Genomic DNA, 13,117 nt, shown 5'->3' with positions numbered 1-13,117 from the left:
GCCAAGCTAAAAATAGCCATGTGACGTCACCACGCTAACAGCGAGTACCCGGAAATCAGACAATGAAAACTCCGTGAGCATCAAATCCCATTGAAAATGGGGCAAACAACAACGCTCAAATGGGATTATTTTGTGAAGTATTACGACCCAGAGTTTAGACTTGGTTTAGACCTGGGTTGGACCTGGGTTGGACCTGGGTTGGACCTGGGTTGGACCTGGGTTGGACCTGGGTTGGACCTGGGTTGGACTTGGGTTGGACTTGGGTTGGACTTGGGTTGGACTTGGGTTGGACTTGGGTTGGACTTGGTTTGGACTTGGTTTGGACTTGGTTTAGACTTGGTGCAGGGCCTGGTGCAGGACCAGTGTCTGTTTATGAGCCAGAGAAAGCGCCTCTCCCCGTGCAGCGTGATGTAATAACCCCACATTTCTTATCCATGTATTCACAGTAATATTCTGTTCTGCTCTGGGACAAACTTGTATTCAGTTCAAAAGCCCCTCATCTCATTCAGTCTTGAGACGGCGGGAAAAGTCGAGCATTTGGTTCAGGCAGCGAGGAAAAACAAAGCAAAGAGAAAATATGGACTGGATTTCTAGTAATACTTTATTTTGATTTAGAACTTTCTGGATTGGCGTAAAGCAAACAAAGGGAGGGAGGGGTCCGCGGCCCGGATCCAGACAAGAGTTTGGAGTTTGAGTGACCCTGCACTAAATGATCAGACCTTGGCATAGTTTGGATTACTTACGGTAATACCTATGACAATACCTTTTTGTTTTGGTGCTAGCTTGGGGATATTTAAATACTGCTTTAGAGCAACCTTTTTTGTCTCAAGTGCCCCCTAAACTCTGTCTCACACTCAGAAACACTCAGAAACTCATGTAACAGTGAATATTTGGTAAGTAGAAACCTGTTTACTCGTATAACAACATCTATATGAATGGTCCTACTCGTTTATTTGCCGACAAAACATGAGACCTACAATAAACAGTTTTTAGTGCATTCATCTTACTAACTAGTCAATTTGAAATGTTGCATCATGATGTTTTACTTTGTATTTTTCATCATCATTTACAAAATATTACATCATAATTCATGGCAATGTGCTCCAAGTTATGTAAGTGTGGAAAAATGTACAGTCGACATGTTCTAAAAATACTACAATGACCTAAATTAACAGAATATATGTCACGTACTACAACACACTACCATGAATATTTGATAGAAGGGACTAAAAATCCCTGTGAAAGTAAGTCATGTCCAAATCAAAAAAACTGCTTATACTGTGGAGACAATATCTGTAAGCATAGTAATTAGTATATACCCGATTGACCTGATGACAGTAAAAGTACATTTTGACAGTACATGCAGTACCTGGTGATGTCCTCTAACAGTAAAAGTACAATTTGACAGTACGTGTAGTACCTGGTGATGTCCTCTGATAGTTGGGCAGGGTCGGGGGGGTAGAACTTGACGTTGAAGGTGAAGTTGTAGTTTGCTCCTCGCACCTGCCTCCGGATTTCCTTTGTCATGTCCATCCACGTCTGAGGAGGATAACACAATCATCACACACGCCCAGGCGCACACACAAACACACAAACACACACACACACACAGAAGAGCTGGGGATTGGTCTCACCTTGAGAATGGGCGTGTCCCAGATGGCCAGGCCGTAGTAGTCCTTCTCCAGCAGGTTCAGGTGATCACACACTTTGTCAAACAGGTCCTGGCCTTTAGCATGTTTCTGTAGACACACACACACACAACACATCACATCGGATGAGAAACAATTGCACAATTGTTTGTTTGTGTACTTAACATAACACTTGAATATATCTGTATATAAGATTTACTGTAATAACATTTGTTGTGCCAATAAACCGTGCCCATGGTGTTTTAATAGCTTATAACTTTAAAGCTCCATTTATACAAATTGAATGATTTCTCCATAAGCAGCTGAGTGCCCTTTTGTCTTGTTAAATTCCAAACATGTTAATTAGTTCTGATCATGATTGTTTCTGCCAGTCGTCTGTCTGTTTCCTTCATGTGGACAATAGAAACTATTTTAACATTCATTACAAGCCAAGTAACCTAGTAATTAAATGAACCAATAGGAAGCGCGCACCACAGTTGGTGTTCCGACACAAGCTCATCATTAGCCGGCGCAGAGAGCAGAATGATGACAGCCTGATGAAGCAGTGAGTCAGGGAGCGGAGGAGGAAAGAGGACCAGGAGAGAGAGGAAGAGAAGGAGGAGGAGGAGCAGGAGGAGGAAGTGAAGGAGGAGGAAGATACTCAGCGAGCGATGCTGTGGTCACACACTTTTCCTCACAATTCAGCCTGTTTCAAATGAGTCATTGATCCACTGTTGATCCACTGCTGACACGTGCTTAAGGTGAATTGGCAGCAATCAATAGCTCTTTCAAAAGGAACCACAACACGGGTTTACAATGTTTATTTGAGCAGAGAGAAAGTGGTTTTAGGACATTTGCATTTTGTTTTCCCCTAGTGAATATAAGCTATCATTATTAGGACAGATTTCTTCTAGAATGGGCTGAACTCTGCTTGATACAATAATGAAGGCCTGTCACAATGAGTGAAATGTTTTCTTATGTTTATTAAATGAAAATCTGAAGATTTCACTCAATGAAAAGTACCATTACTTTAAAAGAATATTAATGAAGTAGAAGTTTAAAGTAAGGAGGTATTCGCGAAAAATGTCTGCACATAAAGGCTGTAGTTGACTAATGAAATTCTTAGTCGACTAAAGCAACTAGTTGACTTAAAGGGGCGGGGCAAAAGCTCTAAAACTTAAAATTCATCACTGCAGTTATATAGTAAAAAATCTTTGGGATGAAACTTACATTCACATACTGTGTTTGGCACAGATAAATGTTTAGGTTTAATTTCTTGCTTCCACAAGAAATGTACACAGGGTTTGAGTGAACTGGATCTTACCAATAATTAGCATAAATATTCTAATTGTGCTTCCTTCTGTACAAATCTGTCCATATCTTGTTATGTGCAAGATTGTAAAGTTGGGTGTGTAGGTGCAGCTTTAAGTTAAGTACTGTAGAGTAGCCACGCCCTCCACACGGGGCTCACCTCCAGCTCCAGCTCGTAGGTGGCTTCGTCCAGCAGGGTGACGGTGATCTCCATGTTCCTGGGTTTGCGCGGGGCTTTGGGGGCTTTGTTTTCCTCCTCCGGGCTCTTCTCCTCCGTCTCCTTATTAGCTTCCTCGTCTGGTTCGGGTGCGTCCTCTTTCTTCTCCTTGTCTCCTTCCTTTGTCTCCTCAGTCTCGGCCTTGGGTCCGTCTTCCGGCTCGGGCTCCTTCTCCTTTACCTCCTCCTTGTCCTCGCCCTCCTTCTCCTCCCCGTCTTTCTTCTCCACCAGATCAGCCTGAGAAAAAACATGGACAGTTCAAGTCGAGCTAAGAAATAGGTCTGCAACTTGAATAATACAGAGCCAAGAATGTAAAGAATGGTAAATTGGTCATATAACTAATTCTTTTGACAAAAATATAGGGCATAAATATGTGGCATTGGCGGGTTTTTTCCCCCTAAATTGTTCATGTCTGGCCTTGACATGTAGAATAGTATTTAGTATCAAACAGAGCATATTTATAGTTAAAAGAGCCAAGACGTAACTATTTATGAACTATATTATTATTGTCATTACTAACATTTCGTTACAATAAATACTGAATTTTATGCTTTTTTGTCGTTTTGGATTTGATCTCCAATGTAAAATTAATTGTTAAAAATGAACAAGAATTTTGTATGGATGTAACTCGAGAAAAGTTTTGCACACATCTGCGACTTTAGAGGTAGAACCCAAAAATAAAGAGGGAATGCCGAAATATTAAATGGACTGGAAATGCTGATGAACATATTTGATCCATATCTACTTGATTGTTGAATATAAGATTGTATTTATTTGTTACGGTCTTACACATAGGTCTAAGTGAGGCCAGATAAAAGTCAGTGTGTTGAAATATAACAACAGAGGAAAGCAGAAAGCTCCCTACAAGAGCTGTCTCTTACAGTTAGGTATTATGCTAATGTTATGCTAATCATGTGCTCATTCTGTCTGGGAAATGCTAAAAGCTTTCAACTGAGGTAGAACATTTCCAGGAGAATTATTGCCCAGTTGATCAGTTTCCAAGTGCTTTTACTGGTCAGCTGATATTGGTCCGGTTCTACAACCAACTGCGGGTGTCAAGTTTTTTTTTTTTCTATCTTTAATCGTGATTATTCAGGACAAAATATAAAAAATATAGTTGTGACACTTTTAGAGGCAAAATAATCCAATTTGATATAGCAACATCTATTCTACCATGGTCTGTGTAGGGAGCCAAAAGAGGTTCATCATATTTGAAACTGAAAAACAAAAATGTAAAATGTAAAATCTCATGAAATCGTGAAAAATATAAAAAATAATGAACTGATTTTTGAGAGTTGCAGGAGGTTCTGGACTCGAAAACAAGATGACGCATCTCAAGGGGTTATTCCTCTTAATAAATACATTTCAAACAATAATAATTACTAGAAGACTCTGCCCCTCACGGCAGCAGACTAAAAAGTTTGAATTTGAAAATTGTGATCAGAAGGTGGATCTGAAGGTGAAAATTGAAGTTAAAAATTCAAATTTAATTTAATGATGAAAGCTCTTTTAGTTGCACATTGTATATGTGTGACTGACCACTCAGGACAACTACAACAGGCCCACCCTGACTCCAGCGGACCCATGCCCATGCGCCCCGGCCTGTCCCCGGGGGCCACACTGACAGTACCTCCGCCTCGGCACTGCTCACCGAGTGCTGGTCAGGGGCCGCCTCTCCCTCGGCCCTCAGCTCGGGCTCCGGGTCAGCGATGGGTGCCTTGGCCTCCTCATGGGCCTTGTTCTCCTTGTCGGGGGGGTCGCTCTCGCACTGGGAGCGTCTCTTGAGGAAGGAGGAGAAGAGCCTGGAGAGCCCGCGCCCGGCCGAGTTCCTGTTGCGCGCCCGGAGAAGGTGCTCGTGCTCGGGGGAGGGCGGGTGCTCCTCCTGGACTGCCTCCTCCTGCTGCTGCCGGGGCTTCTTCTGCTGGCTCTCCGCCTCGTCTGTCGTCATGGTGACCGCTGCACCATACATGAGGAGAGAGAGAGAGAGGTTAAAAATAGTGCTTCCACATTTAGACAGACCGGGCTTGTCTCGTAGTGCTTTGGATCAAAAATAACAAACAAAGGGATATAATATTATTGACAAGTCTAACTAAACAGAACTTTGTATAAAAAATAGAGGAAAATATTCAAATTATTCAAAACTGGATGTCTTCAGTTTTTTCACATACAAAGTTGTATTTTGTATAATACTGTGAACTTCCAAACAATATTATAGTAAATACATTACAGTAGATTTATGATGTGACAGTGATATACTCCATGAAATTATTAAGATTATCACATATATTAAGATTATCACATATATCCCTCTTGTACTTAAGTTAGAGGCCTTTAATATAGTGTTTTTCTTCTGGGACCAAATAAAATAGCTCTATTCCAAGGATTCCCATCATTCACAGTACAGACTTTAGGAGTTGAACTGTACCAAATTTCGACAGAGACAGTGAGAATAAAGTTGCCCAAATTTGTATAATTATTCGTGAATGTTAACTGCAGCTGCGGGATAAACGTCACCGTGATGCTAGCGCCGCTTGCTGTATTTTCACATCTACTTTTCTGTGGTAACGCCATGTAAACAGCGTCTACTGAGCCAAAGTGATGAGTGCTTAAAATATACATAATTTGTCAGGAAACATCTTAAAATGGGCAATAAGTAGCGTTTCCCATTGAGTTTTCACCCACGTTATGAACTATGGGGATCCTCCACTTATGTCACGGTGCAGCAGCTTTTATCAAGAGAATGGTATTATACGTTTTACAGAACTTCCAGCGTGTCACTCCCGATTTTCACTTGTCTATCACTGTCAGCCAATCACAACCTGCGAGTGTCATTTAAAAAAAAAAAAATCTTTTCACGATTCCGAGTTTTGCTAAAAATATGCAGAGTTATGATAATGTGAAAAAAATACTTTTGTTCACAATGTCAAATTGGGATGACCTGCAAATCTCATTGTATCATTTTATCACAATATTCATTTCACCGTACAATATTTATCGAGATATTGATACGCTTTCCTTTTAAAATCTCATATTCCAACAAATAAAGACGTAAATGTGCTTAATAAGAGTTGCTTCTTCATGTTGTCTGTACTGAAAAGGAGCAGTAGTTCAATGCATTGAAGCAAAGAAGCTCATAATTTGATATATTATGGGGAGACTTTTAACGATACAATGTCACAATATGTTGTTTATCGTTACATTCCTAATCTCAAATATCTTGAAATTGCAGCGCATTTTAAATTTTGTTTTTTTCTCTCGCAGTAATAAGTGGCATTCTTTCCAGTTCAACATTTCAAGGCAGCAGTATTGTCCCTTCTGTCTCATCACTGACGTCTCGACCTGCAGTGTAAGCGTTTATCTCGCTGAACTCATTTGTCTGTTCGAGCGTCTGGTTATAGCCGTCTCCGGTGTCTCCAGGGCGATCTGTCGATGAGCTCATGTCCCTGTTTTCACACCACGGTCCCAGAGCAGACTGTGGACATAGGAGCGCTGTCAGATCACATTTACTGTACGCAGAACACACATCAACCCTTCAGCACCAGTCTCTGTGGACAGCTCCCGGCAGCACACTCACTGCAGTCGCTCAGAGAGATTATTAACCTAAATATCATGCAAGAAATACAATATCCACTTTGAAGTTTGGAAGATTTGGGAAATGAGTATACTGTACTCCTCCTTGAGCCGACACCTTAACGTGGTGGAGGGGTTTGAGTGCCCGAATGATCCCGGGAGCTATGTTGTCGGGGGCTTCATGCCCCTGGTAGGGTCTCCCAAGGCAAACAGGTCCTAGGTGACGGGTCAGACAAAGATCGGTTCAGAAGCCTCTTATGACGACGACACAATCAAGGCAGTTCACGTCGCCCGGATCGGCGTCACCGGGGCCCCATCCTGGAGCCAGGCCTGGGATGGGTGCTCCATGGCGAGCGCCTGGTGGCCGGGTCTTACCCCACGGGGCCCGGCCGGGCACAGCCCGAAAGAGCGACGTGGGGCCGCCCTCCCGTGGGCCCACCACCCGCAGGAGGATCCATAGGGGGCCGGTGCAGAGAGATCTGGGCGGCAGTCGACGGCAGGGGCCTCGGCGACCAGATCTCCGGACACAGAGACTAACTCTGGGGACATGGAATGTCACCTCGCTGGGGGGGAAAGAGCCTGAGCTTGTGCGGGAGGTTGAGCGATACCGACTAGATATAGTCGGCCTCACCTCCACGCACAGTTTGGGCTCTGGAACCCATCTCCTCGAGAGGGGCTGGACGCTCCACTTCTCTGGTGTTGCCCGCGGGGAGAGGCGGCGGGCTGGTGTGGGCTTGCTGATAGCCCCTCAGCTCAGCCGCCACGTGTTGGAGTTTACCCCGGTGAACGAGAGGGTCGCGTCCCTCCGCCTTCGGGTGGGGGACAGGTCTCTCACTGTTGTGGCGGCCTACGGGCCGAACAGCAGTGCAGAGTACCCGGCCTTCTTGGAGTCCTTGGGAGGGGTACTGGACAGTGCACCGACCGGGGACTCCGTTGTTCTACTGGGGGACTTCAACGCCCACGTGGGCAATGACAGTGACACCTGGAGAGGGGTGATCGGGAAGAACGGCTTCCCCGATCTGAACCCGAGCGGTGTTCAGTTATTGGACTTCTGTGCTAGCCACGGATTGTCCATAACGAACACCATGTTCAAGCACAAGGGTGTCCATCAGTGCACGTGGCACCAGGACACCCTAGGCCGGAGGTCAATGATCGACTTAGTTGTCGTGTCATCAGACCTCCGGCCGCGTGTCTTGGACACTCGGGTGAAGAGAGGGGCAGAGTTGTCAACCGATCACCACCTGGTGGTGAGTTGGATCCGCTGGCGGAGGAGGAAGCCGGACAGACTTGGCAGACCCAAGCGCATTGTGAGGGTCTGTTGGGAACGTCTAGTGGAGCCCTCTGTCAGTAGGGTATTCAACTCGCACCTCCGGGAGAGCTTCTCCCATGTCCCGGGGGAGGCTGGGGACATTGAGTCCGAGTGGACCATGTTCTCCGCCTCCATTGTTGATGCGGCTGCTCGGAGCTGTGGTCGCAAGGTCTCCGGTGCCTGTCGTGGCGGCAACCCCCGAACCCGGTGGTGGACACCGGAAGTAAGGGATGCCGTCAGACTAAAGAAGGAGGCCTATCAGGCCACTCTGGCTTGTAGGTCTCCGGAGGTCATCGACGGGTATCGGCAGGCCAAGCGAGCCGCGGCTCGTGCTGTCGCAGAGGCAAAAACCCGGGCCTGGGAGGAGTTCGGGGAGGCCATGGAGGAGGACTATCGGTCGGCACCAAAGAAATTCTGGCAAACCGTCCGGCGCCTCAGGAAGGGGAAGCAGTGTCTCACAAACACCGTTTACGGTGCGGGTGGAGGCCTGCTGACCTCGACTGGGGATGTCGTCGGACGGTGGAAGGAATACTTTGAGGATCTCCTTAATCCCTCAGTCACGTCTTCTGAAGAGGAAGTAGAGACCGGGGACTCGGAGGCTGGCTCATCCATCACCCAAGCTGAAGTCACTGAGGTTGTCCGCAAACTCCTCGGTGGCAGGGCTCCGGGGGTGGATGAGATCCGCCCTGAGTACCTAAAGTATCTGGATGTTGTAGGACTGTCTTGGTTGACACGTCTCTGCAACATCGCGTGGCGTTCGGGGACCGTGCCTCTGGACTGGCAGACCGGGGTGGTGGTCCCTCTGTTCAAGAAGGGGGACCGGAGGGTGTGTTCCAACTACAGAGGGATCACACTCCTCAGCCTCCCGGGTAAGGTCTATTCCAAGGTACTGGAGAGGAGAATCCGACCGATAGTCGAACCTCGGATTCAGGAGGAGCAGAGTGGTTTTCGTCCCGGTCGTGGAACACTGGACCAGCTCTATACCCTCCATCGGGTGCTCGAGGGTTCATGGGAGTTTGCCCAACCAGTCCACATGTGCTTTGTGGATCTGGAGAAGGCTTTTGACCGTGTCCCTCGGGGTGTCCTTTGGGGGGTGCTCCGGGAGTACGGGGTCCGGGGCCCTTTGCTCAGGGCTGTCCGGTCCCTGTATGACCGGAGCAGGAGCTGTGTTCGCATTGCCAGCAGTAAGTCAGACCTGTTCCCAGTGCATGTTGGACTCCGCCAGGGCTGCCCTGTGTCACCGGTTCTGTTCATAATTTTTATGGACAGAATTTCTAGGCGCAGTCAGGGGTCGGAGGGGGTCCGGTTTGGGGACCACAGGATCTCATCTCTGCTGTTTGCAGACGATGTTGTCCTGATGGCTCCATCAAACCCGGACCTGCAACATGCACTGGGACGGTTTGCAGCCGAGTGTGAAGCGGCTGGGATGAGAATCAGCACCTCCAAATCCGAGGCCATGGTTCTCGACCGGAAAAAGGTGGCTTGCCCTCTCCAGGTGGGTGGGGTGTCCTTGCCCCAAGTGGAGGAGTTCAAGTATCTCGGGGTCTTGTTCACGAGTGAGGGAAGGATGGAGCGTGAGATCGACAGGCGGATCGGTGCAGCGGCTGCAGTGATGCAGTCGCTGCATCGGACCGTTGTGGTAAAGAGGGAGCTGAGCCGAAAGGCAAAGCTCTCTATTTACCGGTCGGTCTACGTTCCTACCCTCACCTATGGTCATGAGCTTTGGGTAGTGACCGAAAGAACAAGATCGCGGATACAAGCGGTCGAAATGAGTTTCCTCCGCCGGGTGGCTGGGCGCTCCCTTAGAGATAAGGTGAGGAGCTCGGCCACACGGGGGGAGCTCGGAGTAGAGCCGCTGCTCCTCCACGTCGAGAGGAGCCAGCTGAGGTGGCTCGGGCATCTGTTCCGGATGCCTCCTGGGCGCCTCCCTCGGGAGGTGTTTCAGGCATGTCCCACCGGGAAGAGGCCCCGGGGAAGACCCAGGACACGCTGGAGAGACTATGTCTCTCGGCTGGCCTGGGAACGCCTCGGGATCCCCCCGGAGGAGTTAGAGGAAGTGTCTGGGGAGAAGGAAGTCTGGGAGTCCCTGCTCAGACTGCTGCCCCCGCGACCCGGCCCCGGATAAAGCGGCAGAAGATGGATGGATGGATGGATGGATGGAGTATACTGTAGTGTGTGTTATGTGGTGCTTACAGTTACAGTTAGTTCTGTTACAGCAGCAGCAGGCCTCTGTCCACGGAGCGGTTTTCTTCCCGTTTCTGAAGCGAGGCGGCATTAACTCTTTCATTACCAGAGTGTAATATTGGCGGACTGATATCGGTGCTATTGGATGATACTGATATTATTCAATGCCGTGAGTTTCGGGCCGATCTTGGGCAGATATATCGGTGCATCCCTGCATTTTATAGAACACAAACGTTTCCTGGTACGTTACATTTTGTATGCGTGTATGCTTTATAAAAGAGACCACAGTTCGGTCTAAAAACGTTGAACTTTGTGCACCAGAGACGATGTAGAAGATCTAATGGAAGTGAGTGGGACCAGCAGCAGAGATAATTACATTTTTTGCAAGATTTGGACGGTTACATTTGACTCTATTTTAATCAAAGTCATTACCACTTATGCTCTTTAGCGACGCTCATAATAATATAATATGACTGCTATTTATAATGCCAATGGGCTTACAGTCCATTTCAGTTTATTGTAAATTGATTTAATAGGTTAAGCTTTTTACATGCTTGTGTTATTTTATCTGCAAATCCTATATTGGGCTCACTCTCACTCAACAAAATATACATTCCACCATCTACAGCTCAAATCTTATCATAATACAAAAAGTAAATAAATAAAACACCTGTAAATAGTTAAATGTTGTGGAACATTCCATGCAAAGCAATAACATCTCCATGGAGACAAAAGTGCCCCCTTTAATAAATAAAACAAAACTGAGGACCCTTTAGTCAAGATATTTTCAGAACAAGAGAATGAATAAGCAATAAATATCAATCGCAATATCCAGTGCCATTTCCAACGAGACAAACAACTGTAAAAAAAAAATAGATGAGGCAAATCATAAACTCCAATCTGAACAACAGCCTGACACAGACGGGCCTGGCCATTTCCACTGTCTATTTATAGAAACTTTGACACATGAAATCCTATTTTTACTCATGTAAAAAGACATAAAAAGAACTCCTCTAAGGTGTCAGGATGCTCTTGAGTAACTTTACTTTGGGATGAGAGGACTTTCAAAACAGAATTGATCAAATGAAAGTGAATAAGATAAGATAAGATAAGATAAGATATTCCTTTATTGTCCCACATGGGGAAATTTCATTGGTGCAACGCAGGTAGATACAGAGGTAGATACAGAAGAACAGATCACTTATAGGAAGTCTGAAATACAAATACAACTCCAGACATGTTTTTGATGAGGGAACAATGTTGTAACATGTTTAAAAGCTCAAAAAAGTCAATGTTGCGTGCGTGAGTGTGAGAGAGAGAATAAATACTTTGGTGTGTCCAAAACTGTCCATTTCAAATGACCAGTGACTCACGCCAGAGCTATAAGACATTGGACACATTGGGTGACCAGCTGTAGACAAATGGCAGATAAAACTCCTAAAGTAATTGAACAATACAATACAATAATAGAATGTACCTTAATACTTTGCTCATCATGATTTTTGAGACCACCACAGTGATAACAAGGCATACATTAAGGACACATATTATGCTAAATTGACATTTCTGAGACTATAACCAAAACCAGTAAGATGACCATAGTTGGCTCCTCATCAAAAATCCACCTGGAGTTATATTTTGTTTCATTCATCTTGTTCACGAGATGGTCTTCTCTGGGCCTCAGAAATACTTGAATTGTGTTCCGTCCAGCACTGGGTAGCCATACATTAAACCAGGGGTGTCCAAACTGTGGCCCGGGGGGGCAAATGTGGCCCTCAGACCAATTTTTGTTGGCCCTCAGGCTTCCTGCTAAGTTGGCCAAAACAACAAAAAGTATTACTTTTTACTTTAAAATTGGAATCATTCAAACATGTTTATGTTATACCAACCTATTATTAATGTTCCAAGTCTTATCAAAGGTGTGGAGGTTCATCAAAACTATGTCAAATGCAAAATTTTTAATGGTTCAATTCATTGTCGGGTTGTCTTCGGCCCTCTGCGCCGTACAAGTTTTAAAATGCGGCCCTCGGTGAAAAATGTTTGACACCCCTGCATTAAACGCTTTATGTTACATAAACATTCATAATTCATGGCCTGTATTGGAATTATTGGTCATCTTTTTTGCCACGCAGAAGGCTCCTTTAAATAAGCCAAACAGGAGCACAGGTAAAAAAGCAGCGCTGTGCAGGGTTCAGAATAAGCGGTATCGCATCGCAAAATGCGACGCAATTTCTCTCAAATCAGGGGTCTCGCTACGTTCATTCAGGGATGGCCCGCAGCGAGCGCAGAAAAGTTGGGAAAAAAATTCGGCAGACGCGGTACAGCAACCAATCAGAGATTACGCTCTAGTGACGTGCTACGCACTACCCGCAAAAGGCCCAAAACAAACTCCGCAACGATATATATATGTATATATATAATTTTAATCCTCAAGATGCAGCTCTTGGAGTAAATAAATTCACTAAACTCTGCTCAGCCATAAAGTATCTGACTCTGATCTTCTATGATCCTGACCCTGTGTCCAATGGAGGAAAAGGAGAAGGAGAGTTGATGTGTCTAGATTATTTCAGCATTATTATAATACTGCCTTCACCCATTAGCTAAAACTGTACACATTTTCATTACATACAAAAATTGTTAATACAAATTGTGTATCATGATACAGTGCTTACTTATTTAAATGACAATGTCTTTATGTTTATTTATGATTTCCATGATTCCATTAAGTTTTGCGTAGCTAATATTCAAATTTCTTGATGTTGAATAGGTCTATACACCATGTAATAGTGTGTTTAGGCTTATACACCATGTAATAGTATGTTTAGGCTTATACACCATGTAATAGTATGTTTAGGCCTATACACCATGTAATAGTATGTTTAGGCTTATACACCATGT

The 13,117-nt window shown here is 45.3% G+C and overlaps 1 protein-coding gene across 7 annotated transcripts in view; it reads right to left on the bottom strand.

The window, feature by feature from the left end:
- The window catches only part of epb41a (erythrocyte membrane protein band 4.1a), a 63,697-nt gene that overhangs the window by 36,226 nt on the left and 14,354 nt on the right, over positions 1 to 13,117 (bottom strand). For 6 of the 7 annotated variants that reach the window (XM_072447807.1, XM_072447811.1, XM_072447804.1 and 3 more), the window contains exons 2-5: positions 4,787 to 5,112; positions 3,100 to 3,393; positions 1,635 to 1,739; positions 1,421 to 1,539 (exon numbers count right to left, since the gene is read on the bottom strand). In XM_072447807.1, the coding sequence (XP_072303908.1) occupies positions 1,421 to 1,539; positions 1,635 to 1,739; positions 3,100 to 3,393; positions 4,787 to 5,104 (836 nt within the window). In that variant the 5' untranslated portion in view covers positions 5,105 to 5,112. The remainder of the gene's footprint in view (positions 1 to 1,420; positions 1,540 to 1,634; positions 1,740 to 3,099; positions 3,394 to 4,786; positions 5,113 to 13,117) is intronic. The other variant, XM_072447805.1, reaches the window with a different exon arrangement.

The sequence above is a fragment of the Eucyclogobius newberryi genome, unplaced genomic scaffold (genome assembly GCF_026437365.1).
Source record: "Eucyclogobius newberryi isolate DKJ021-1_F unplaced genomic scaffold, fEucNew1.0.hap1 SCAF_16, whole genome shotgun sequence".
NCBI lineage: Eukaryota > Metazoa > Chordata > Actinopteri > Gobiiformes > Gobiidae > Eucyclogobius > Eucyclogobius newberryi.
This window is presented reverse-complemented; position numbering and strand designations above follow the sequence as displayed.